The following is a 24,709-nucleotide window of genomic DNA, read 5'->3' on the forward strand; positions in this document are numbered from 1 at the left end:
TAATCATTGGAGCATAGACAACATGTTTTTATGACAACTGAGATCTAATAAACAAAAAAAATAATATCCAAGTACTTTTATATGGGTTAAGACTGGAATTTGAAACCTAAATTTCTTTTGTATTGTGACTGTAAAATAGATTTTAATAGTAAAATGACTGAAATGAAGAAACAGACTCCAAATGCTGGTTTTTGTTTGCACTGATCCATCTTTATATCAGCAATGAAAAACAGCAGGACACCCTCAGCTAGCGGATAGCTAAATACAGAACCTCCAAAAACATTTTTTTAATATAATTACTGTAATTATATTTAAGCCCGATGAAGACACTGGCAGTGCTTCTTTCATAGTAAAATGTCTTAGTGCACTGCAACTGATAAACTGTCCTGTGGCATCTGTAACACATTTTTAGGAGTCCAGTATCCCTTCACCCCCCACAGAGCACAGGATGTAACAGATCAGAAATGAAAGAAGACACAGTGTAGTGGGGTTGTGCACCAGGCAGAGCTGAGTGATAATAGATGAGATGTGGAGTGCCTGCCTGGGCTCTCCACCCAGGAAGAGTGTGTCCGTGCATGCGCGCACTATACTCTGTGCATTGTATTTGATGATGGACCCCAGCTGGAGAGGTATTGACGACGCCTTATGAAACATGCTGGAGGATGATTACAATAGAGAATGATTATCACTTAGTCGCTCCTCTGTCTCTGCACGTCACCTCCCACTCCCTCCCCCTCTCTGCTATTTCTTGCTCCTTCTTTCTCCTCTCCCATTCAGCACGCGAGGTCAAGTGTCACTCCGTCTCCGTTGTCAAGGCTGCCAATCACCCACACAGTGAGTGCAAGGCAACTGTTGCCAAGGAAACAGCGATTTGGTTGCTAGGCACCTGGAGCTGTGCTCACAATAGTCATTTTGTTGCTTAGAAGCACGCACACATGCACACACAAATACACACAAAACCGCAGAAATGGCTTTGCCCAATCAACAAGTTTATACGACGTCCGACTGAAATTTGTATAAATTACAAACAACAGATTTGCTTACACAGTGGAAAGAAATCATGGAAGTGTTAATGATAAGAGTGTAATTTATCACAGGCACAACTAGATGCTAATGTACTGCTGAATTTGCAATGAATTGTTGATTTTCTAATTTATAATACTTAGCAATAATGCTAATGTAGCAAAAATGTAATTCAAGATGTATTATTCCGACACCTTTGCTACCTGATTAATCAGCATGCCCTAATGTCTGGGAATTCTTCAAACCCACACCTCAACTTGATCAATAAAAGACATAAACATCCATCATTCTGACTAAAAATAGTTACCCATAAAATCAGTCAATCCCTTATTCCACCCCCGCTGGCACATGGACCCAGTGAACCTATTGGCTGAAGTGTGTGCATGAGTGTGATCTATCTGGATGACTTGTTTTCCTAAGATCCATCAATCCCCCTCCCATTTCCCTACAGGCATGTAGATTATGTGAACCCTTGTACGGTTATATGTGTGTGAGTGTGTGGGTCTGAGTCTCCATCATGACAGCCAGTCAGCTGAGTCGGATGCTGAAATGTCAGCCACGGGTGCGAGCCTTGACATGTCCTCATGTGTTACTGTCTCCTGTTGCTGCTGCTACAGGCATCAAACTCTCACACATTTTTAGTATGAGCCGGGGAGTCAAAAATAGGAATGCAAGAAGTATTTGGTAGTGCAGCGGGATGGTGGGTTATATGTGCACTTAAAATGTAGCATCTTGTGGCCTTGCAGTCATCCAATCTTGCACAACTTAAGATTCTGTTCAGCACGAGGCAAATGTTCAGAGCGCAGTGTGAAGGGCTGAGAAAGACACCCATCAACCGATAAGATTATGGGATCACCTGTGTGCACGACTGAATGACAAGAGTGTGTAATCAAGAAGGTTTGGAATTAACGTCTGAGCCTGAAGACTTTTGTGTTAAGCTCCCTGAACTAATACCTGAGGGTGGTTTAGCTTAGTGGCACGGTGCAAGGCGTCCTCGCCAGCCCCACTGCAGGAGAGGCTAGCTGACGACACAAACTAATTTCCTCCACAGATGTAAAGAGACATGGTTGATAAAACCTACAGTGATAAGAAAAAAACTATTGAGTGGCTGGATTTGATTTGGGCACCTGGCTCGCCCCTGATTGCATTCTGGGTTTTTTTTATTCCGATTGAACAAAATCAGACAAGAGTCACCTCTAGATTCTTAATTAAAAGCCTCCTCTGTTTTTGTCTCTACATTAACAAGTCTCTAATCATTGTAGTGTACTTTATATACAGTATTAGCACTCTGGTTATTGGTCCAGTGTTGGCGACAAAGCTTCCACTCAACTACGCGTATTCTCAAGCAATAACATCCACATCTGTATTATCAACCCAAGAATACCCGTGGTCGAGACCGGAGCAAAGATGCCCACCTCCTCCTCCACCTTCGAAGCTCTCTCCGGCTGCGGAGCTCCTGTTCTGTGCGCCTCCCCTTCGGCTCTCCTACACTCTAAGTGAGATTGCAGTGTGGAATCTTTGAGGACAGTACCTGAGATAAAAGACACAAAAGAGATCATATTTATCCTTGAACGATAACGCGGCAGTTGCTGCCTCTGAAGGCATAATACACATTTCTGGCACATGTTGCAAGCTTTATGCAATAGCCACACATGCACTACACTCTACTGTATATCCACACAGACTGACAGCTTGCTATGCATCTTTACCTGAGCTGTGCCGAGTAAACAGATCACACTGCCAACAGCTAGTCCCTTTGCTCTCCAAGGTATCAAGCAACCATTTAACCAAGTGCTGAGGGAGAGGGCAGGCTCACCAATTATCAAATAGGTGTCAGTATGTGTTACACTGCACTGAGAGGGAGAGAATGATTACCAAACAGATGTTCAGCCTTTCACCTCCTCGTCTCTTCCTTCCACTTCTTTCTACTCTCTATCTCCTTCCTTGTCTTCTGGATATGCCCCCCCCCCCCCTCCCCATCATTTCCTCCTCCCCACCTCAGCACACTCACTCGCGTTCTCTCTTTCTTGGTCTGTCCCATGGAGAATAAGGCTGACTCTTCCCTTTCCTCACTTGCCAATTAGAGACACAGTAGCTGTCAGTCAACAGCTGAGGAGGAGACAACGAGGGAGTAGGAGAGTCACTGGGAAAAGTGGGAGGTGGTGTGGAGGATCGGGGTTGCATCAGCACCACAGACAGCTCCCCCTGGAAACACTCAGGGCTGGTTTACAAACATGACTCGACTGTCTGCACTTTTCTTTTCCTGTTAACCTTTCCTCTCTAATCATCGTGATCCCTCTGCTGTTTTTGCCCCGTGTTTGTTACTTTTTCCTCCTTGGGATCAGCTTGTTTATGCATTCAGTCACAAACACGAAGCATACATCATTGTATGTATCCCTCCACCTATCAAAGCTGCGCACCATGAAACCTGACACTCCAGGAAAGTTCCCATTTGCCACTGACAATCCTCTCACCTCCCTCACTCCTGTAGTCTTATTTCCTAACCTGCTGTCATTGTAAGGGAAGTGGCAAAAAAACTAGCTGGGGTCCCGTCATGTTGAGAAGATCTTGACGTCTCCCTCATTACCAACACTGTTCTATAGTCTTCTCTTCCTCATCTCTCTCTCTCTCTCTCTCTCTCTCTCCATTCCAACTGTCCATGTCTGTCTGATGATGACAACTCAAGTGGACGTGTCTTCTGTTCTCACCAAGAGCTGTGAAGAGATGTACGTAGGTGTCAGAGATCTGGTGTAAAAATACACCCTGCTGCTGCCCTCTTCTTCACTACGCAGGACTGGTCTGTGTCTGCTCACTGTCACTGGGATGTCTTCCTATAATTTGAAGACATGCTTCAGTGTGGTGTGAGCTGTGTATGCAGAGGTTAAGCTATGATAAGCTATGACACTGACAATATGGGTGTGCCTGGAACAGCAGCTGTGAATGTACAGACAGACACCTTACTTTTCATTAAAACTGATCACCAATAATCGCTGTGGAAACTAAGTAAGAAGTTTATTTTGCGGTGAAAGACATCTGGTTTGCATTTATAAGAAAATCCATTTCCTGAAATTGACTTGATTGAAAGTGAACTGGCTCCAGCTGGAGGGCCTAATGAAAGAAAATCAGTCTGTGTTTCATATTTATGTCTGACGTATCAATCCTTTAATGTACCTAGTGTTTCAAATCGGGTACAGACTGAAAAGTGTATCTGCGCTAGGGGGGCAAAGACAAGACAGACTTGAGATGGAGACTGAGGCCGACACCAGGGATGCTGCTTGCACATTGCTGCTTAATTGCTTGGAACTAAAGGCGCTGTTATGAGGATGTTTATGCTTATGCCTGCAACAGCAAATCTTTCTAGTCATTTTGGCTACACTGTGGAGTATAATACTCACTACACAGACACACAAACACAAATGAATGACCCAGTGATGGCTCTTGCAAGAAATTCAGCCTAGAGTGCAGAATAAAGAGCTAGACCCTCTCTATCAAACTTTCAAACTCAGCAGAGACACTTTGGTTTTCTTAATCTTTGCAGGGCCTTAATGCATATAGAGGCTCCAGTTGGCCTACTAGCCCAGATAAGCAGACACAACCACTGTAAAATTGCAGATAGCCAGCACCTGTCCTCTACGTGACAGGCTTGGATATTAAGCTTTCTTTGTTTGTAAATACATCCGCTCCCACTGACAAGGAGAACCCAGTTCAGAGTGGCAAGCGTGGATTGAATATTTAACCCTTTGCATGGAGATTTCTTTATTTTTTCGCCACAAAGGACGCTGTTAAATATGAAGCTGCGTGCAGGTGCAGTCCCCCATCAAGTAATTTGATAGGCACTTAGGGGACTGATGCATGTTGGGACCAACCTGTTCAGTTTATCAAATCATAAAGCGTGCCAGCGAGAAATTGATCGGGCGTTAATCTCGTGTCATGCTGCGCTATTAAGCAGGCTCCCGAAAGCTTAAATCTACAAGTCCTGTCTTCTTCACTTCAGGGGATTATCAACAAATATCTCTAATTATCAGGACAGTGTAAAGTGATGAGACCCAGAGCAACGCCGCCGTGAGAACTGTGTCCAAATCACAACCAGATAAATATATTTATATATGTGTGTGTGATAAAATTAACTTACCGCTATGTCCACCTTTCTGTCAGCTGCCACGAAAAAGCCATATGCCACACATTGTATCCATGCTGAAGTGTGAGAAGAGACTGTGCTGTGCAGGGAAACGCCCCCCCTCCCCTGCTGCTATTCCTTTCTCCACTGTGCGCTTCTTCTCCTGCTTGCTGGGGAATCACATAACCACTCCTTGTTTTTTCCATTCTCTCCGAGGGAGGGATGGATGGAGCGATGGCGCCTCATGCAGCAGCAGCGTCCCCGTGCCATGCAACTCCTCTGCAACCTCTCACCTCTCTTCCTCCTCCTCCTCCTCCTCTTCTGGTCATCTCCTCCTCATCGTCTCTCTCTTCCTCTCTCTTCTTGTCCATGCCTGTATCTTAAGTCCTCCTACCGAGGAGCATGCCCCATGGTGCGGCGACTTCCTGGGATAGATGGGGTCCGGGAACTTCAGAGACCATGATGGAGCGCCGGTAGGCAATAGTGAAATTCACAAATAGTTTGCACAATGAACTGATGCACGTGTAGAGCGAGTGATTAATTTGCTTCACTATGTCAAATAGTAGTAAAGCTTCCAAGAAAAACAAAATATAGGGAGCCTTGAACACGTGTTTTATAACTTCTATTGTCTTTGTCACACACTAGTGCTTTTTGTGGTGCTTGATCATAATGTTCCTAATAAATATGTTTAAATTATAATGCAATGCATTAATGCATCCAACAGTCTAATGCTGCTAGATTTTATTGTTGATATGTTGATTTAACTAGAGATTTTCTTTTAAAAAGGGACAATCCACATTCATTACATAAAAATTGCACAGTCACATGGGGTCATTTGTCATGAAAACAACAAAACACAAAAGCACATCAAGTCGTAAAATCAGTGACAATGGCCTCATGGAGTAAAATAAGAATCTGATCTCCTGGCTGCTCTAACATCTTGGACCCCATGTTCACACACTTACACAGGCACAGAGGTGAGAACATGGAACTGCTGGGACTGCTGCTGCAAAACAATGTGATTTTCTTCAAAGAGATGAATCATGCATATATGAAACAATAGGACTTGTAATGTGTAGTTTAGATTTACTGCTGGGTTAATGTTATGCATAAAAAGACATTTAAATCTCCTTGAAAATGTTCCTGTTTTATTCTAGCACATTAAATGTTTGGTATTGTATTATCAAATATATTGCATTAATAGTGTTATCTTTTAGTTTTTTCTTGGTGTAATATTGGTGTATTTATATTGATTAGAAATAGAGTGATCATTTCCTCGACACAGGTTACTATTCCCTATAGGTGTGTTCATTTCTGTGTGTGTGTGAAAGAGAGAGAGAGAGAATTAAACCTATACCTAATGGGACCTCTGGCTTTGTTAGCCGACGTGCTGGATGGGATTGATGGTGAGACCTTTTATGATTCTATCCTGCCCCCTCAAAACCCAACATGTGTGTGTGAGAGTAAAATGCTAGACTTTTTGTTCATTTGTTTTGTACCCTCTTTTTCTTTTTTTGTCAGATACAACAGAAAACAGAGCAGCAAACATGTATATTTGATTTTTAAGTGCCCAAAAGAGCGAAGCTGCGAGGCACTGGAGCCTTCAGGGCCATAAAATAAATGATATTTCTCAAATCCACAGCCACACAGTCTCTCTCTCTCTCTCTCTCTCTCTCTCTTTCTGATATGCACACACATGTACACACACTCACACAGTGTTAATGGCTTCGTAATTGTCAGAGGCAGACCACTGAGCATAATCAGGAGACTGCAGCAAGGCATAGACCACTTTTTGTAATTTACTATGACAGATAGTACATTTTATTACCCGGGGGCCTCTGGTTTGTTTTGGGATGTGATAAACCACACTTTCACATACTCCTACTTCCCGTTCTTTCTTTTTTCTTTCCTCTCTCTCTCTCTCTCTCTGTCTCACACACACACACAGTTCTGTCCCAGACAGTGTGTAACCCTGAGGGTCAGGAGCATTACGCCAAACAGACAGACACTGAGTCAGAGAGCAAGGTTCACTCCATCTCAGGAAATCATACACAATCACTCATATGTGACCCTCTAAATGAAATGTGTAATATCATTGCACTCTCTCTCTCTCTCTCTCTCTTGTATTGATGGGCAATTTTAACAATCTTGTGCCTACATTACCCACAATACAACTTGAGCATTGTCAGTTCACTTGGATGTTCATGTGTGCTTCAAAATGTTTACCCGATCTTCACTTTTCAAATGTGTAGTCCTCAGACAGAGGAAACATAAGAGTAATAAGCAGCCATCCTCTCCAATACACTTAAACAGACTTGGATGATTAAAATGCCTTTTTTTCCCCTCGCACACATGTTTGAAAACCACTTAGTTGCATACACACATGTTTTGTGCCACTGATTTAGCATAGGCAGTGCTCAAAGCGGCAGATGTTAACACTCTTTCAGTCTCTCCTCATTCATCTCTAATGGAGGAAACTAAGCTGTAGTGACTTGACGTGTTAGGAAATATCCTGTTTTCTCAGTGTGGGGCTTTGAGAGAGAATTACTCATGTCCAAAACACTGATTTAACAGTCACAAGCCATTAGAATAACACACATAAATTATTAAATTGAGTGGTTTTTGCACTCTGAGGCAGAACTTACAGATGTAAGTGATTCACACTCTAATTGGAGTGGAAGTGCGCTCAGTAGTCAGTTTGTAGGATTGGGGGGAATGTGGATGCTGGCAGTCATGATGGTGGAGAAACCGTATGAGTGTGTGTGTGTGTCAGTGTTAACAAGAGAGACAAATAGGACACACAAATAGGAACAGAGAGAGAGAGAAAGAGAGAGAAGCAGGTGCATCACTAATGGCTTTTTAAAAAGGTTACTGCGTAGAGCTCTTCTTTTCTAATGGGGCTCTGGCTGTGCTTGAGAAGCAATTTCCGGAAAAGATAATGTTGTCGAGAGAGTGCAGAGAGTGCGTGCGTGCATGTCTCTCTCTCTCTCTGTGTGTGTGTGTGTGTCTTGTCGTTAACAAGACTGACAAACACAAACTCAAAGGAACACAAAGAGGGGGCGGGAAGAGATTGAGGCAATTAAGAGAGAGAGAGCGAGAGAGAGAGGGAGGGAGGGAGAGAGAGAGTCTGTATTTCAAAGTAATTGTGCCATTACATTATATTTATTAGCTTGATGACTAATGCTAGCTGCGGGCCAGCAGAGGTAAGTAAAAATACTTTTAATATTTTTTTGTTTTTTCATATTTTTCATAACCATTAAAACAGTTGTATTCTGAAAGCTCCCCCACTTGTTTTTCCACTTTAAGCATGGTAAACAGCACCACCCTGAGCCCACAGCTGCTGACTACAACTGTTCAATCTGAGCTGGCTGCAAAATTATTCAGGTTTTTGAAGCAGATATTCTTATTGGTTGTGGGAACTGTACTATAATTTTGAGGTTTATGAGGATTTCCATTCCATGCCACTTTAGACTTCTATCATAACTACATTTGATTGACAGTTTTAGTTGGTTTCATAAATAATAAATAATACTAGTCAATGATGATGACCCCTCAGATTTATCTGAATGATTAAGTTATGTAGTTTAAGGAGGAATTTTACATTTTTACAGTATTGGTAATTTAACTTAACTGATGGATGGACTATAACCAGCACTGCACTTCTCAAAGAAGCCTTATGAAGGCCACTGAGGGGCAGTACATTCCCATTAGTGTGAATCCATTCCATACTAACGATCTGCCAGTGTTCATGCAGAGAAAGTGAGTCTAGCTGTCAGAATGCATAGTAAATCTTAGAAATTGATGAACAACCCAAAGCTGTTTCTACGACAAAAACAAACAAGCAAATAATAAATAATATTTTTTGGGGAATTTTAATGCATTGAGTGTCATGTGATTGTCACTTCCTGTTAAATTGGAACATGTCTCCTATGTCCATGTTATCCTCCAAATTATCACAGGACACTATGCTGCTGTATGTACAGCATTAAAACATGGAATTAACAGAATAAAATTATTAAATGGTGCAAGGAATTTAAACCCATCCCGTAACAATGTGTGATAATTGCAATTTATTTTGGTAAATAAATACAAAACAGAGACATTTTAACATGAAAATAATATTATTTGGACAGTTACGGTGTTCTCTATATTGTTTCAGTTGTTTACAAAAAAATGTGACTGAAAAGTTTTACTGTAGGTAATCTCAGAGCTATAATGAGCACCTTCTGCTATAACAGGCATTGTTAGGACGCCTTGACAGGGGTCCTTTGAAGGCCTGCATTTACACACAAGCACAAGTGTGTAATTATAGCAGCTACTTTTGACAGTTTAACTTAAGAAAACAGATTGCCAAATTAGCAGTTATGCTGCCATACAATGTGCTCATTATAAACACACACGCACACACATATCCCATCAAGCACACACATACACGCGCGCACACGCTTAACGAAACTGTAGCATCTTCTTAATATAACCCACTGCGAACACTAGTAACCTGCCCGCAGTGTCCTTCTGACCTGAGCAGAGCCGCACACACGTGCTGTTGAATTCCACTCGCTTCCTCTCTGCTGCGCTACAGTCCTGCTTCAGGTCAGGCTACTCACTCAGCGTTCCCACAAGACAGCTTCAGGTGGCTTCACATTGTTCACACGATTGAAACATAATGATAATGTGTTATATACTGTGTAAAGTAAACCTATTTACTGTACAAAACTATACAAAACTCAGAGGTCTTACACACCATTCTGTGCCTTCACTGTCATAGTCAACAACGCATCAAACAACTGGACGGGACAGATGTGCAAAAACATCAGATGATATATATGTAAGAATAAATGTACCTGGAAAAAAAGACAATGAATGAAAACTTGGCTAAGACCTCCACATGGGGCTAAATCAGCCAATCAAATCATAACACTTTCCAAATATTTCACAGCATTGACAACAAACGTACATTTATAACACACACCTGAATAGTAAAGAGTTTCGATATTTGGAAAGCTGATGAGTTCACTTCAGGGAGGATTTCAATGACAAAATGTGGTGTCACAAGCACAGCTCTGGTGTGTATAAATCTCTCTTCTATCACTTCACACAATATATAAAAAAATTAATAATAATAACATACCACACAGTTTACTGAACACTAAATCGGTTCATCTGTGCTATACTTTACAAAAGTGCTTCTCTTTGACAGCATCTCCTGTTATCGTTGAGGACAGAAAAAAACAAATCTGTACCATTGTAATACTGTACGGTACCTGCCTTCAGATTACACAAAGGTCTTTGTTGTGTGGCTGTCCTTTGCTCGTTTTCATTTAATTGTCCTGAGTGGTACAAAATAGTATTGAGAGTGGGATTTTCTTTCATCTCCAGACCCTCAGCTCCGTGGAGTTTAAATATCAAGTCATAACCAGCCAACAGTCTTTAGAGTCACTGTTGAGCCTTTGTGGAAAACAGGACAAGGAAATAGGACACAGTATTGCTTTAACAGCTCTGGCTTTAGTTAAGTCTTTGAGTGCTTCACACCCAAAAAAAGAAAAGAAAGAGGGCAGCCATATTGGTGGGCAAACAGGACAGCACAGTGCAGGAAGTCTGTCCCCCTGCATGCCAAGCTCGCCATGTGTATGAGCTGCCTCCTCCTGTGACCAGTGACGCCCTCAGACCTGGGTGGATTTGACTCGTCGAAGAGGCTGTCGCCCTTCAGGGTGAGCAGGGCAGGGCTGGGGGCATTCAGTGGGCAGGTCTAGACTGCGCTGGTGAGGCAACGCCGTGAGGGGAGGAGCACATCGGGAGGAGCGGGGGACGGGATTGGCTGATGGTCATGTGATCTCAGAATACGGTAGCCCTGGAGCCTAACAGGGGTGAAAGGGAAAGAGAGAAGGTAGTAAGAGTCTAAAAAACTTTTCTAAATATTGCCTGAGGGGACAGAAGAGAGAGAGACAAAGGACACACCTGACAAATCACACAAAAGAAGTGTCACATGCAGACAGGAATATTTAATTCTATTGGTTCTATTCTTATATTACTATTCCCCACCCCTTACCTGGAGGCCACTTAACTTTTCGAGTGGACTCTCCACACGGGGCAGGCTGAGAAGGGGAAGCCCAATGGAGGGCTCTGGACGCTGTTGCGGTGGAGGAGGAGGAGGCATCGGCATGGCTATCTGGGTTGGCTGGAAATTGTTGATCACACATGACACCTGACGGAGAGCAGACAAAACAGGGTATGAGAAAAAGACAAAGAAAACGTATGCAATGAAAGGAAGAGAAGTGAAAATATAAGCACGCTGAAACCACGAGGGGCAGCAGATTCATGAGAAATCCTATTCATAACCTTTAACACCTTCCTCTTCCTCAACTCCTTCTTCATCCCCTCCTATTTTCCCTTTGTCTCACCAGGAAGACAGCGATGGCTCCACCCGTAACAAATCCAGCCAGGACGTCGTTCCAGTGGTTCCTGTGTTCAGTCACCCGCACCACTCCCACCAGCACAGCCAGAGACAGCAGCACCAGGCATAGGGTGGGCTTCATCAGACGGGTTCCTTTGGTCCTGAAAACCAGGGTCACGTACATCTGGAAGACAGTAATATAAGAAACATACAGAAATGAAGGTAGGACGAAGCAGGTGTTGAATCTTTAGGCCACAACCATCCAGCTGAGATTATACAAACTGTGCTGCCTGCTCACTGGTTTAATTGCTTGATTACGCCACCAGAGGCCGCACTCTGCAGGGATTTTAGAGCAGCTGAGAGGCTGCACTAAAAAAAAAAAGACTGTCATGGCTGGTTAAATGTAAAAGGAAAAAACTGTTGAATATAAATATTTTCATGTTTAAATGCTTTAAATTTTACAGGCTGTCTCAGAGCATGCACATTTATTTACACTCAAAGGAAAAAAAGGTTCATGGTACCGTAAAAGAACAACAAAACTGAGGGATCTTTAACTTCTACTTTCTTTCTGTTTTCCAAAAAATAAAGCTTCCTACCACTGTGTAGATGGCTGAATAAAAGCTGAGCGCTGCGTCTTTGGAGGGGAAGGATTTGCGGGCAGATGCCACCACGTATGGGTTTCCTGTGCAGGCTCGCCTCTCTGTGATGTACTGCAGTGGAGACTGGCAACCCAGAGCGGTGTAGTTTGGCTTGCAGGCGGACAGGAAATGAGGCGTCTGGTTTCCTGTCACCACTTGGCCGGCATTGGCAAAGATGGTGGTGGTGAAGAGGCCGAATGAGTAAACACCTGAGTGATGCAGAGAGACAGGGAAAATGTCCATATCTGTAAACTGAAAAGGCAACAACAAAAGCTCAAATGTGGATTAACATGTTGCTACTGACAGTAATGTGTGTGGGAGTTAAAGGCTGGACAGCCACAGCCTCTGCTATTTTTACTTTCTATCTTCAATCCTCTATACAGAGATATTGCAAGAGATCACAGGGCCTCCACAGAACCGGACATGAAAAGAAGAGCACAATTTGTCCACAGGAGACCCTCGCTCAGGACAAGGGCTCCTCTTGTCTAGTGCACATACTGTATGGCAGAGGAGTGGTGGTGTGAATCTTAATGAGTCTTGGTCCCAGAGTACAGAGGCTCTATTAGTGAAAGCAAAAGAACCTCTGATCTTTAGGACTCTGACTGACCCAGAAAACGTACGATCCTGCGGAGGAGAGGGTTGAAATAGCAGCAGTCAGCGGTCACTATGGTCTTCTCCTGAGCTCCTTCCGTCTTCACAAAGAAACTGGTCACTTCCCCGATCAAAATCTGGTTCACAGAGAGAGAGAGAAAGATAGAAGGAGGAAAAACCTCAAGCATTTTGTGTGAAACAGAAAGCTAAACTGTCTGCTTAAGTATTGATCAGCCACTGAATATTCTGCCAATTAAATATGGTGAGCAGTAGAATTATTCACGAGTGTTCCACCCTCAGCCGAGCAGCGATTAAAATTTCCCTCACCACTTGGCTGATTTCATGCTGCTTTTAGTAAATCCCTACATTAACACATCCCATTCACTGTCATCAGTGGGTGTTTGTTGACCCCAGTGTCTCACAGACCTTTTCAACTATTCATTTTTCTGTACACATTTTACTGCTGCTGCATAAAATCCTAACTACACCTTGCCTTAAAAATAACCAAGATCAGCATCAATCTAACCCATCTATTATAATTTTCATTAAACAGTAGCAATGTTTAAGGTCACTCTGATCTCCACTCCTGATCTTAACCGTCTGAGAGCCACATCAGCTGGACCCTGATCTCTTTTGACAGGGGAATAAATTGCCTAAACAACACACTACACATTCCTGTACACCACTACACTCTGCATACTGAACTTGTCTGATCAGGGGACCTCTGCTGACAGAAGCACGGACGGATGCAGGTTACATGCTCATACAATATGCATGACCCAGAGCCAGCAGCGTGGGACGATGCTAATGTACCGAAGCTCACTGGCCTCAGCATGACAGATGAAGGCTGAAGTTTCTGCTAGCATTGGTGTTATGGACTAAGAACGACCAACAGAAGGTACACAGTGATGAGAGTTGTAAGGCTGGGTGTCAGCATAAATTATGTCTTCGGAGCATGACATGACCAGAGTGCTGCAAAGCTATGCAACACAGAGAGGAGAGGTTTGGATTTAATGTTGGTGCCAGTGATGTTGTTTCTGTTTCACCTTCTGTCTTCACCTTTGAACCTTGGCATATAGTGAATATATCATTTACAGGGATTCAATCATTAGTGATCTTACAATCGATTGGGAATTTGCTTCTTTTGTATAAAGTAAAAGCAGAAATGTTTTCATCCTATTAGTTGAATTTTGACAATAATTGAATTACAAGAAGGTGATGGACAGACTTATTTCCCCATATGTATGTTGTAACATACTTTAACAAAACTATGACCTCCCCCATTAACTGTACATTCCATCGTGAATCTAAGGGTACTTGATGAAGTGTCCATATGCGGTGAGGGGAAAATCTAGAGTCATCTTTCACCTTGCCTCCCCTGTTTGTGGCCATATTTCAGTTATTATTGGAATAAACCTGTTCTGTGATGTTTTCATCATCTCATGAAAAAACACTACCTGCCAAATATGACACATGTAAATGTTTCTGCTAACAGACTATATAGATGTATTGCCTGACATACAGCATCATGTTACAGTCACGTTAACAGAATATATGATTGTATTACACAATGTCTTCTCAAAATAGGACCAGTAAAGCTGCAAGATTGGTGGGGGAAAGTAGAGGTCTATGGAACGCAGTGGACTTTCACCAGGAGACAGGGGTTTGAGTTCCGTGACACCATGAGCTGTTTTGTTTTCTCTCACTGTTAGCTTAATGGTTGCTGGATATGGTACAAAAACCAATGTTAAAGGCATTAAAAACAGGGTCTGGTAAAGAATAAATATACAATAAAAATACACAAATTCAAAACATTAAACACAATTTACAAGGAAAACCATTCCCATCATGCTGCCACCATTTTTGGCTACAATCGTAATGAGTCACTGCCCCTGTCAACATGTAGAAATGCAGCCGGAGAAATGCGTATGTTTCAGGCATGCATTAATGTTAAATAAACTTGTACATTTAATGTTTTAATTAGTGCAGGACATCCATGCCAAACAGAGAAACAGCAAGCAGCAACAACATAGTAAAACAAAGCCACCAATCATACGAATGATTAAAATATATGGTCTATAGTGCATTATTGTGTTGTAAATAATGTAAACGTGTTGTCTAAATAATATCATAGAGAAAATGTTCATCTGTTTTGCTAAATCTGTGATGTGAGCACAGTATCCTCACACTGATTTGACTGTGCCTTGCTGACAAGGCAGACGTGTGTGAGGGTCAGCCATCTATCATTACAGTATAAGCTGGTGGAGGTTCAGTGCCTTGCTGCAGGCTCCTTGGCAGAGCTGGTGGGCGCCCACGATGAGACAGCTGGATTATAATACCTCTAAGCTGCTCCAGAATCATCACACACCGCCCATGATTAAATAAAATCTCCATATTACCATCAAGGGAACAAATGAAAAGTCACCAACGAGTGACAAAATGAAAACATTTCGATGATATATACATATATACAGCGGTTAAGTAGTGACACCTGCTCCCTGGAGTTTGGTTTGTCTTTTCCCTCCAACATCTTGCACTATTACACACACACTTACACATGACAGATTTCATCCTGCCATATTTCAGGAGAGACTTTCATTCATTTCATTCATCCTGTCCAGTCCTGCCACGTCTCCTGCAGCGAGTGAGGTGACACCTATCAGTCCTCCAGAAGCCAGAGCTTCCTGTTGTTCTATACAGGGAAATGCTGCCTTGATACGTAACACTCAGATACTGTGAACACTGGTGGGGTCATTATGAGATCTACTGAGAAAGCAACACAACAAAGTAAGGTTGTTCTCAAACTTGGCTTTAAATGCATGGAAAGTATGTTGCTGCAAGAAACACAAGAAGCCTTCCGTCCATTTAGGTGTGGTATACAACCTGAATCTAAACACCTGAGGGTGTCAGGGCTTCAGCCTGAGCCAGGGCTTTTATTTTGCAGCTTTGTTGTGTTTGTATTAGTTCTAGTTTGACCTTGTGGTTTTGAATTATTTCCTGTTGACCTTCCTCTGGTTTCAGGTGTTACCTGCTCGGCCCTAATGTGTCCCACCTGTGTCTCATTGTTTCTCCCTTCCCTCTGTATATCATGTGTGTCTTCCCTACACATGGTGACAAAAGTCATCCAAGCTTACCAGCCTTCTTGACAGCCTGTGTGCAATTATAGTGAGATCTTCGTGAGCCTTTTTGAGTTACTTCTAGTATTAGTATTAGTGTGTCTCCCGGATCTTTGTGTAGACCTTACCGTGTTTTTTTTTTTTTGGACCGTTGTTTGTTTAATCCTTGTGTACCTTTGCTTCACTGCCTGCCTGTGACTTAGACCTTGGACCAATTAAAGAAATCTGTTTTTGCTTAAACTCCAACTGACTGTCATCCTGCATATAGTAAGTCTGCCATCTTAAAATTCCTGACAGAGGGAGGGTTCATGTGCAGTGAGGTGATCTACTTAGGGTGCATGAAGAGATTCAAAACATCGCAAGAACACAGTGTCTCTGCAACCTGAGAAAATGTAGATTGAATTGAACCCCTCTTATCCTGGCTCATGTTAAAACTCTCCTAATGTGCTCTCCTAAGTGATCCTTAGAGGACAAGCAGAAGATATGTGGAGGAGACAGTAGCCACTGATGATAGAGGCAGCAGCTAGCAACCAAAAAATGACAGACATTATGTTGCTGGCTGTTTATCGCAGTGCAACTGAGACTACAGATCAAAGAGAAGAGGTCTATCATGGCAACATCCACACTGCCTGCAAAATGCAGCCAACACAAAAGTGTTAAAAAGTTCTTAAATGGGCGCTTGAGATGGAAATACACCAATCTACAGCATAGCAGTCTTAGTCTCCTGTAGATAATTTCCATGTTTATCTTATATTAGGGATGACTCACAAATCATCAAGCTGAATTCATACTTTCTGTCATATTAGGTCTGTTAAGTCATTAGAGGGTAAACAGGAGCCTGTGCAGATGTTTGTGGCAGGGCCAGAAACACATGAATTCTAACTTTTCTATATTTAAAAATATACTGTAGCCTATATAAACAAGTAAATGCACAAGGAAACTGACCAAACAGCTAAACTCTGTTAAAGAAGTTAGCATGCACAGCAAGCCTGTCAAGAGTAGAAGGGTGCAGACAGGGATCTGACATTAACTGCTTATTTCTATGCTGCCTCGGACAAATGTTTGCAGATTGTACGGTGCAAAGCAATCTTTCAGCAAGAAGCTGAAAGCGTGTGTAAGAAGTCTGAGGGAGAAGCATTTGTTATGTGTGTGCGTGTCTGTATGTGTTCGTTAATGTTATAGAAGTTTCCAGGTGTTGACGGCTTGTTGAAACATGTATTTTTGCAGGCTTATACATTTAAATGAATGATTCATTTCTGGTGTGACAGTGGTGCTGTTCATTGCTTCAGACAGCGTGTTGTATCAGATAAGGAGCAGCTACAGATAATAAGATCAGACAGGCAGCGGATGGTCTGGTTACTTTCCTCTGCTATGTTTTCTCCCTGCTTCATGCAGTAAAGGAGAATGATGTGTACATCCCTATTAGGGAAGTGGTTGTCATGTTCTAGCCTTTAACCAGTTGTCTTTTTTTCCCAAGCAAGCTTGCATTGATATCCAATGGTGATGGGCTCACACTGAATTTAAAACTTTTTTTTCACAGTCAAAGACTAAATCGTTACTGAAATGTTATTTCCTGCTGCTTTATAGATCAGACATTTGAAATAATAAAAGGTCTCTCTCCATCTAGCAGCCTGTAATTCACAATTCTGTGTTTATCAAAATCAATATTCATGCAGTGAACAGACAAAACGCTACAACCTCTTACATTTCATGTTTACTAAGCGCTTGCAGACATCTTGCAGAACTTCAGTAGATGGTTTCATTGCAGCTCTGTGATTCATTTGTTCGAACACTCATTTTAGTGGCATTGATTAGTGGCATGGATTAGTGGCATTGATTAGTGGGGTTCCTTCACTCCTCGACATGCCTGTGCCATTCTAATAAACTTTAAGAGATGCCAAACACAATCCACAAGCTTCAGAAATCTCATTCATGCATCGCTGCAAAGCACTCGTGATTTTTGTAGAGCTTTCCCTAAAGTAGTTGTTCACTGCAGACTAATAAATGGTTTTATATTCAGTGTAACTCTATGCTCCACTCATGAAAATAGATATGACATGACACTGAAATCTCCTCAGCTTACGTAACATCAATAAACCTTTTGTTTCACTGCCTGGGCAGCTGGTTTCAGAGAAAGAGCTTTGTTATACTATACTAATAGTTAGCAGCAATCTTGTGAATTTATGACATTTTTTCATCAAGACAGAAACCAAGGTAAAACCGTTGATACTAGACTTGTAAGCTGTGTTAGCACGCCTGCAAAACTGATTGCTGATCGCATTATGATCGAGATTTACTGGGACAAGAAGGCAACAAAATCCAGCCACAGGCAATTCTGTAGCACACTTCAGAAATAGGTTAATCATCACACTGTGCAACAGCTGGGACTAATGCCATTACTGTGTCAGGATGATGTGCAAGTGACCACAAAAGAACTGGTTAAACAGAGCTAGCATAGTGGCAAATATAGTAAGCATATATATCAGAATTTCCCCTGTGGGGGACTAATAAAGGATCATCTTATCTTATCTCATATTTCATTGCATTTTATGTGACATGTTTTGTGAAAACCTGAGTAAAACTTAAGAGTCAGCAGCATTTCTGTCAAACTGCTGGAATGTGTCAAAGCACTGATGCAATTTAACATCACCAATCTAGCAACACACAGAGGGAAGTAAAGAAAGTCTTCAATGAGACACAGGTGAAAACAATGAGGGAGTCACAGGGGCAGAAAGAAAGCTTCAAGAAGAATCAAGAACCTCAAACCATGACACATCTCGCTGGTTGTATAAAACGAATAGGGGAGAAGAAGGGGAAGAAGAAGACAGGACATTTCCTTACAATAAACAATATAATCTAATGCAAGACAATGTGCTGTGAGAGTATGAAAATGCACATGGCAGCATCCTGCCAGTACCGTTCAAACTTTCATTCCTAATCTCATAGTGGGTAAAGTTTTATGCTCGACTTGAAATCCTTGACTTGAAATCCTCTAGATCAAGGTGAAGAATCCGACTTGGCAGCCAATTAGTTTGAGCAGATGTTGACTCTTTTCTGGAGGCAGTTGCTGCTTTTTTAAGGCCGTTGTTGACTGTATTTTGTCAGTCCGATAAAGATCTCATGTAATGAGAGGAGATGGTATGATTCAAACTTAAATCAGAGACAGACTATTTTTTTTGTCTCAATACCTGAGGAGAAATAAAGCCCACAGGGGCTAGGAATGAGAGGACATGGAGATAATGGAGAAAATAGAGTAGAAGATGAAGAAGAACAAACACAAACTGCCCCCCCCCCCTCAAAGAACACAGATCACATGGTGTTTTTGTTGTTGATGCATGTGTTCATGCACAAATGAGTGTGTGTGTGTGTGAAAACCTCTCAACTCTGAAAACTATAGAATACAGTGCATTGAAGAGAGCTCCAGGGAAACAGAGGAGGCACAGAGACCATGTGTGTGTTTTTGGAGGAGCGATGGGAGAAACTCGGGTTTATAATTGGCTTTCTTTGATTTATCATTTCGTTTTTTTAAATGTATTGTGACACAGTGACAGTTAATTGTAGGATGTGACTTGGTTCCACACAATATGTGTGTCTGTGTGAAGTTTAGCTGTACAAAATCCAAGTATGAGGATCAAAAAAAAAACATCAAAAGAATGAAAAATGATTATTGTGATCATGTTGTCAGCTGAGGCCCTAATTTTCCAAAAATGCATATAGAGACAATGGAGCAGGTGTTTAACTATGAGCTCTACATTTTTACACAGGTGTTTCTTTTTTAAAATGGTAGGGTTATCCTGAATGTTCATACGACTGTCGCTTTCAATTTGCAGCACAGCACATTGGCAAAACTCCATCACACAATAAAGTCCCAAATCTTCATTTGTATTTTGTGCCTAAACCCAAAGCAGAAATATTTTGAAACCAAAATAAGCTGTTTATATAACCAGCACACTGCAAAACAACTGATCAAGTGCATCATACCTGCATATGTTTTGGTGGAGATGTAGACTGTAGATTGTATATTATAGATTATAGATTACAGATCTATCTATCTATCTATCTATCTGCCCCCAAACTCTGATACATTTTTAAAACTGATAGGTATGTAGCACACACACACACACACACACACACACACACGGTCGTCAGACATTCATGTAAAATGCAGAGATCCACTTTTGTGTTAGCGTAGCATCACGTAAATGCACCACGCACTGTGAGTAATATCTGGATTAAGTGATGCAGCAATAGTTGCCGGTTTGACGTCACAGCATACAAAAAGCGTGATAAGCTTAAGGGTGAGTGCGGAAATGTGTTGAGCTTAGTGTGTCTGTTCTTTGTTCCAGATGTTTTTCTGGATTCTTCATCATTAACACTCCTCGGGCTATCATGAGAGAAATGGTAAATTTAGCTTTCACACCCTGACAGCCTCTTATGGTGGCTGTGTGTGTAAATCCTGATCTGTGTGTCTGTGATTTGTGTTAATAATGTGCATTGTGGTGTCAAGTCCACCTTCTAAAAAAATGATGTAATGCTGAAAGAACAGCTCTTCTGTAGTTTTTGTGAGAAGAAACACAATTAGGATTACGCCAAAGCTTCTGTAAATATCACATGACATCTGTTGACACTGCAAGCCCAGTGCTGTGCTTTAAACACACACACAGGCAGCCTTCCCATACACCAGTGATGGTAACCATGACAATTTAGCTGCTTCAGCTTCAGCATCACCCACACTCTCTCCATCCATCTCATCTCTGTCTCACCCTGCTTTTATTCTGTGCTTTGTAGGGCAGCTTTCCCAGGTCTTTGTGGAGGAAACTAGGCTACATTTTTTCCCTTTTTTTCTTTACTGATACAAATATAAACTGTCCTTTTATGCCTCTTTCTTCCTATCACAAATCCCCTCTCACAGTTCAAATCGTGTTAAACTCAGCGCGGTTCTAACCGCAGTTGGAGGTATATGACCCCGATATTCCTCTTTGCCTGTTTTCTTTCTTGTCTCTCTGCATTTTCTCCTCTCTCCCTCTATCTTATCCTGATTATAGCCCCCTTTTTCTATGTTTTGTACTTACTTCCATCTCCTCATATTCCTCAGAAGTTGTGTTTCTTTCTGTGTGCTTCCTCCTAAGAGGAAACAGAAGGACCCTGGATCAGTGTGGGAAGAGACCTTGCAGCTAATCTAGCCGAGTGTGAGTGTATTGCAGGATTAGGTTTCTCATCTGTGGTTTAGAGCATGTCTTAGAGGCTATCTCAGTAGGAGCAGATAGCTGGTCAGGCGTATCAACACGGGGCTACATGGCTCGCCGTCTTCATCTCTCAATCCTCTACCCAGTCTGACTGGCAGTGACAGAATAAAGCTGCGATTATCCCTTATTATCCCTGCCCTTTTTTCCAATGCTCTGTCTCATAAGTCTTTCTCTGACTTTTTCAACTATGTTTACATGCACAGAATATTCTGGCTCTGTTTACAAAGCTAATGATAGCGCTAATTCTGCCAACATCTCTGTTTGTATGCAGATAACAGATCTTAATGTTGTTACACGTTTGACCATCCAGGCACAACCTCTACCTTTGATTCCTTTAAGGATAGCTGTAAATCATATATTATTATTCTTGTCTTGATGGTTAGAAGTAGACACGTTTCTGCTTCTGACTAACACTGCTGGCTGTTTGGCATGTTGGTATGAAGCATGTGAATAACTCCAACTAAATCTACAGCTCGTTAATTAATTACTTTGGGTATCAATTGAACCCCAGCAGCTGTCCTGAGCTCTTTCTGCTGTTTCTCAGCCCCTTCCCGACTGTGCCCACCTGAACTGTGCTCCCCTTATCGACCACTAAACTATTCCTGCTCCCCTCTGAGGCTGCTGTTTGGGCCTGTGCCAACACACAGTGTCTGTGTGAGTGACCTTGTACTTCAACCTGTCTGCCTGCATTGGTTTTATTTATTTATCCCTATATATTAGATATGATATTAGATGAAACTCTGCTCCCAGAAATATCTGTTCAGAAATGAATTCATCACATTTACATAAATATAAAAGGTTCATGTTTATTGCTCATAAGTGTGTCAGACTGCAATTAGTGTGCTAAGATGTGCTGCCTATTTCTACAATGAATAAGTTTCACATCAGTGCTAAAATCACTTCCTCCTTTCTTGTCCCTCTGAAGAGAAAATCCTCAGCAGATCTTACCTCCTCACAGTTTGGGAACTGAAAATACTGCATGAATTTCTGTGGGACACCCGAATCTGTCCCTCTCGCTCCTCTCAATCCCTCTCTGTTTGTCATATGTAACTCCATTATTCATGAAGAATTATTTCAAGGCTTAACAGTATGCAAACTTCTGCTCAATTTGCATATTGTGTGTGTTTAAGTGTGTGTGGCCTTCGCTCTCGTGCATGATGATGTGCACATGATAACTGCAATCAAACCGAACTGTCAAAGGAAAAGAAGACTGCACGCATGGACTGATGGAGCTCCACACTGCCACCATCTATGAAGACACTTCAGCCATAAGTTTACAGTATGTGTGTGAGAGTGTGTGTACTGTACTTTTGTGTGTGAGCAGATTTCTTTTCGTGATGCTTGTCAAAGACAACAACTCTGATTACTACAACAATAGATGGTAAATATAGAACTGAGGCGATGAATGAAAACAGGAAAAGCCTGGATTTTCTGAAACAACATAATTTGCTCAACATTAGCATAACAATAGCACAGTCAGGGAGCGTGATGGGAGCCATTTTAACACATGAGGACTGGGCTCACCTACAGTCTGAATCTGCATGCATTAACACCTGAGCTGGGAGTACAGAGGAGAACCAATTTCCCTGTGTTTATGAGGAAAAGAAAAAGGTGTTGCTGGCTACAGTCAGATCCTGAAATCCAATCAAGGCGACTGGATTCTGTGATATTGCTGCTTGTTACCAGAGCAGGTTGTGAGGCTTTGTGGGTACAAAGGTGTGCTTGAAGTGTAATCCAGCTATTGTTGCCTGCTGCCAGCATATGATGACTTTTGGATCAAATCTAAAGCCAGCTAGGACCATCAAATAAGTGTTAAGGTAACAGTGACGATTAGGGAATTCATTTTTATCATAAAAAGCACATATTATCCAAATTTGACTTGGCATTTAGACTGTAACTAGTATTAAGTAGGTGTTTTTCCCATGATCACATCACACTTAAATATATTTTAATATTAAAATGCGGTAAAGAGGTATGTGGTATGAGAAAGAAGAGAAAGTACCCCCTACTTCAGGTCCGCAAAGTGCTGATTATGGTATAGATCTCCACTTAAAGTGCTTGTTGATCCAATTCAAACTGCTCAGACTTCCTAATCTCACTAATCAGGGAGGAGGAGGCAACATCGCTAACCACTGACTGCACCACCCTTAAAACAACTTACGTTTACATAGCTATGGAGTCATATGAATAAGTGCAGATATGAAACCTTCCACAGGGTCAGTGGGGAGTTGTCACTGTGGTTGCCAGGGCAACTGCCGGGACATTTGCTATAAATGTATCTTGTTGTTGTTTACCTAACCAGTGACTGAAAATAACAGTATAGTCAAAAAGAAAATCAACTATGTGTGAGCTATGCCCTAAAACAGGACACAAAAAAACACCAGTCTACTGGTGAAGGTGTTGATGTGCAGGCTTTATTGACCCTGTGTGTGAAGGATGTTGTTGTCATTATCCTTAGTTTGGTTGGCTTTGTTTTCATTTAGATCCTTGGGCTCTGTTGGTTTTTGGTATTTTGCTCTGTTTTAGTTCACTTCCTGTCTTACTTTGCACATCTAGCCTCCTGGCGTGTCTTCCTCTTGTGTTTCCCTCCTTGTTGATTACCTGCTCTGCCCTGATTGTTGTCACCTGTGCCTTGTTAACCCTTCTGTGTCCTGTGCTCCTCTGTGTGCCACCCTGCCATGTTTTATGTGGTTACCCAGTTAAGTTGTTCTTGTTCTAGTTTATTCCAATTTTTGTTTTATTCCTTTATATTACTTGTCATTTTTTAAACTCTAAAACACAACAGCTGCTGTATCTTGCAGCTTCACTTGAGCTTTCCTATTTAGAAATGTACGAGGCCTTTTGAAGTGTGTATTGTCTGAACACTTTGATCAAAAAGCTCTTTTAGATTAATTTTCTTTCTGCTGATCTTTGTTCACCCAGCAGTCTGACTTCTCAAAAGAATTCATTTTAATCTGCATCAGTTAAATATTTCCCCCTGAACTTCATTTCTTCACACTGTTTTTAAATATATGACGACCACAAAGGCAGGTTTTCATGCATCAATGGCTCTCGCTTGATAAACTCGGGCATGACTGGATAATATGGTCTGCCTCTGTGGTTCGCCCCAGTCTTCATCTTTCTGTCACATGGAGCTGCATTATGCATGAAGGCTCTTCCCGAGGTTTAACAGACAGCACCAGACAAACTTGGAACAGCAAACAGGCGCTGAATGACACCAACCAGAGCCTCTTGTTTCCTCTTTACTCCTTTTTTTTGGTTGTTCTAAATCTTCTCTTTAAGCTTTGTTTTTGTTTTTTTTGTCTGTTTCTCCCTCTCTCATTGTGTTTGCTGCATTTTGAACTGCCTCTCCTCTCAAACGGCAGCCCTGCTTTGCATTTTCACACAGTTTGAGAGGCTTATATTTAGCAGCATTAGAAAGGAACTCTCAAGGGCAAAAGTGTTTGCCCTTATACTTCCCAACCCACATAGATAAAAGGGGTAGAGAAATAAACCTCTTGAATCAAAACTTCATTCATGCACTGCATCACATCCACTTGCTTGTATACTTACGAGTGTGTGTTTGTCTGCCACAGTGTGAGTCT

The 24,709-nt window shown here is 41.8% G+C and overlaps 1 protein-coding gene across 1 annotated transcript in view; it reads right to left on the reverse strand.

The window, feature by feature from the left end:
- Positions 1–9,935: 9,935 nt before the first annotated feature.
- plppr2b (phospholipid phosphatase related 2b) overlaps positions 9,936–24,709 on the reverse strand; it is a 36,320-nt gene continuing 21,546 nt past the window's right edge. The window contains exons 4-8 of the mRNA XM_028405794.1: positions 12,780–12,900; positions 12,131–12,381; positions 11,542–11,718; positions 11,190–11,345; positions 9,936–10,998 (exon numbers count right to left, since the gene is read on the reverse strand). Of these exons, the coding sequence (XP_028261595.1) occupies positions 10,966–10,998; positions 11,190–11,345; positions 11,542–11,718; positions 12,131–12,381; positions 12,780–12,900 (738 nt within the window). The 3' untranslated portion in view covers positions 9,936–10,965. The remainder of the gene's footprint in view (positions 10,999–11,189; positions 11,346–11,541; positions 11,719–12,130; positions 12,382–12,779; positions 12,901–24,709) is intronic.

Source organism: Parambassis ranga, chromosome 1 (assembly GCF_900634625.1).
Source record: "Parambassis ranga chromosome 1, fParRan2.1, whole genome shotgun sequence".
Classification (NCBI taxonomy): Eukaryota; Metazoa; Chordata; class Actinopteri; family Ambassidae; genus Parambassis; species Parambassis ranga.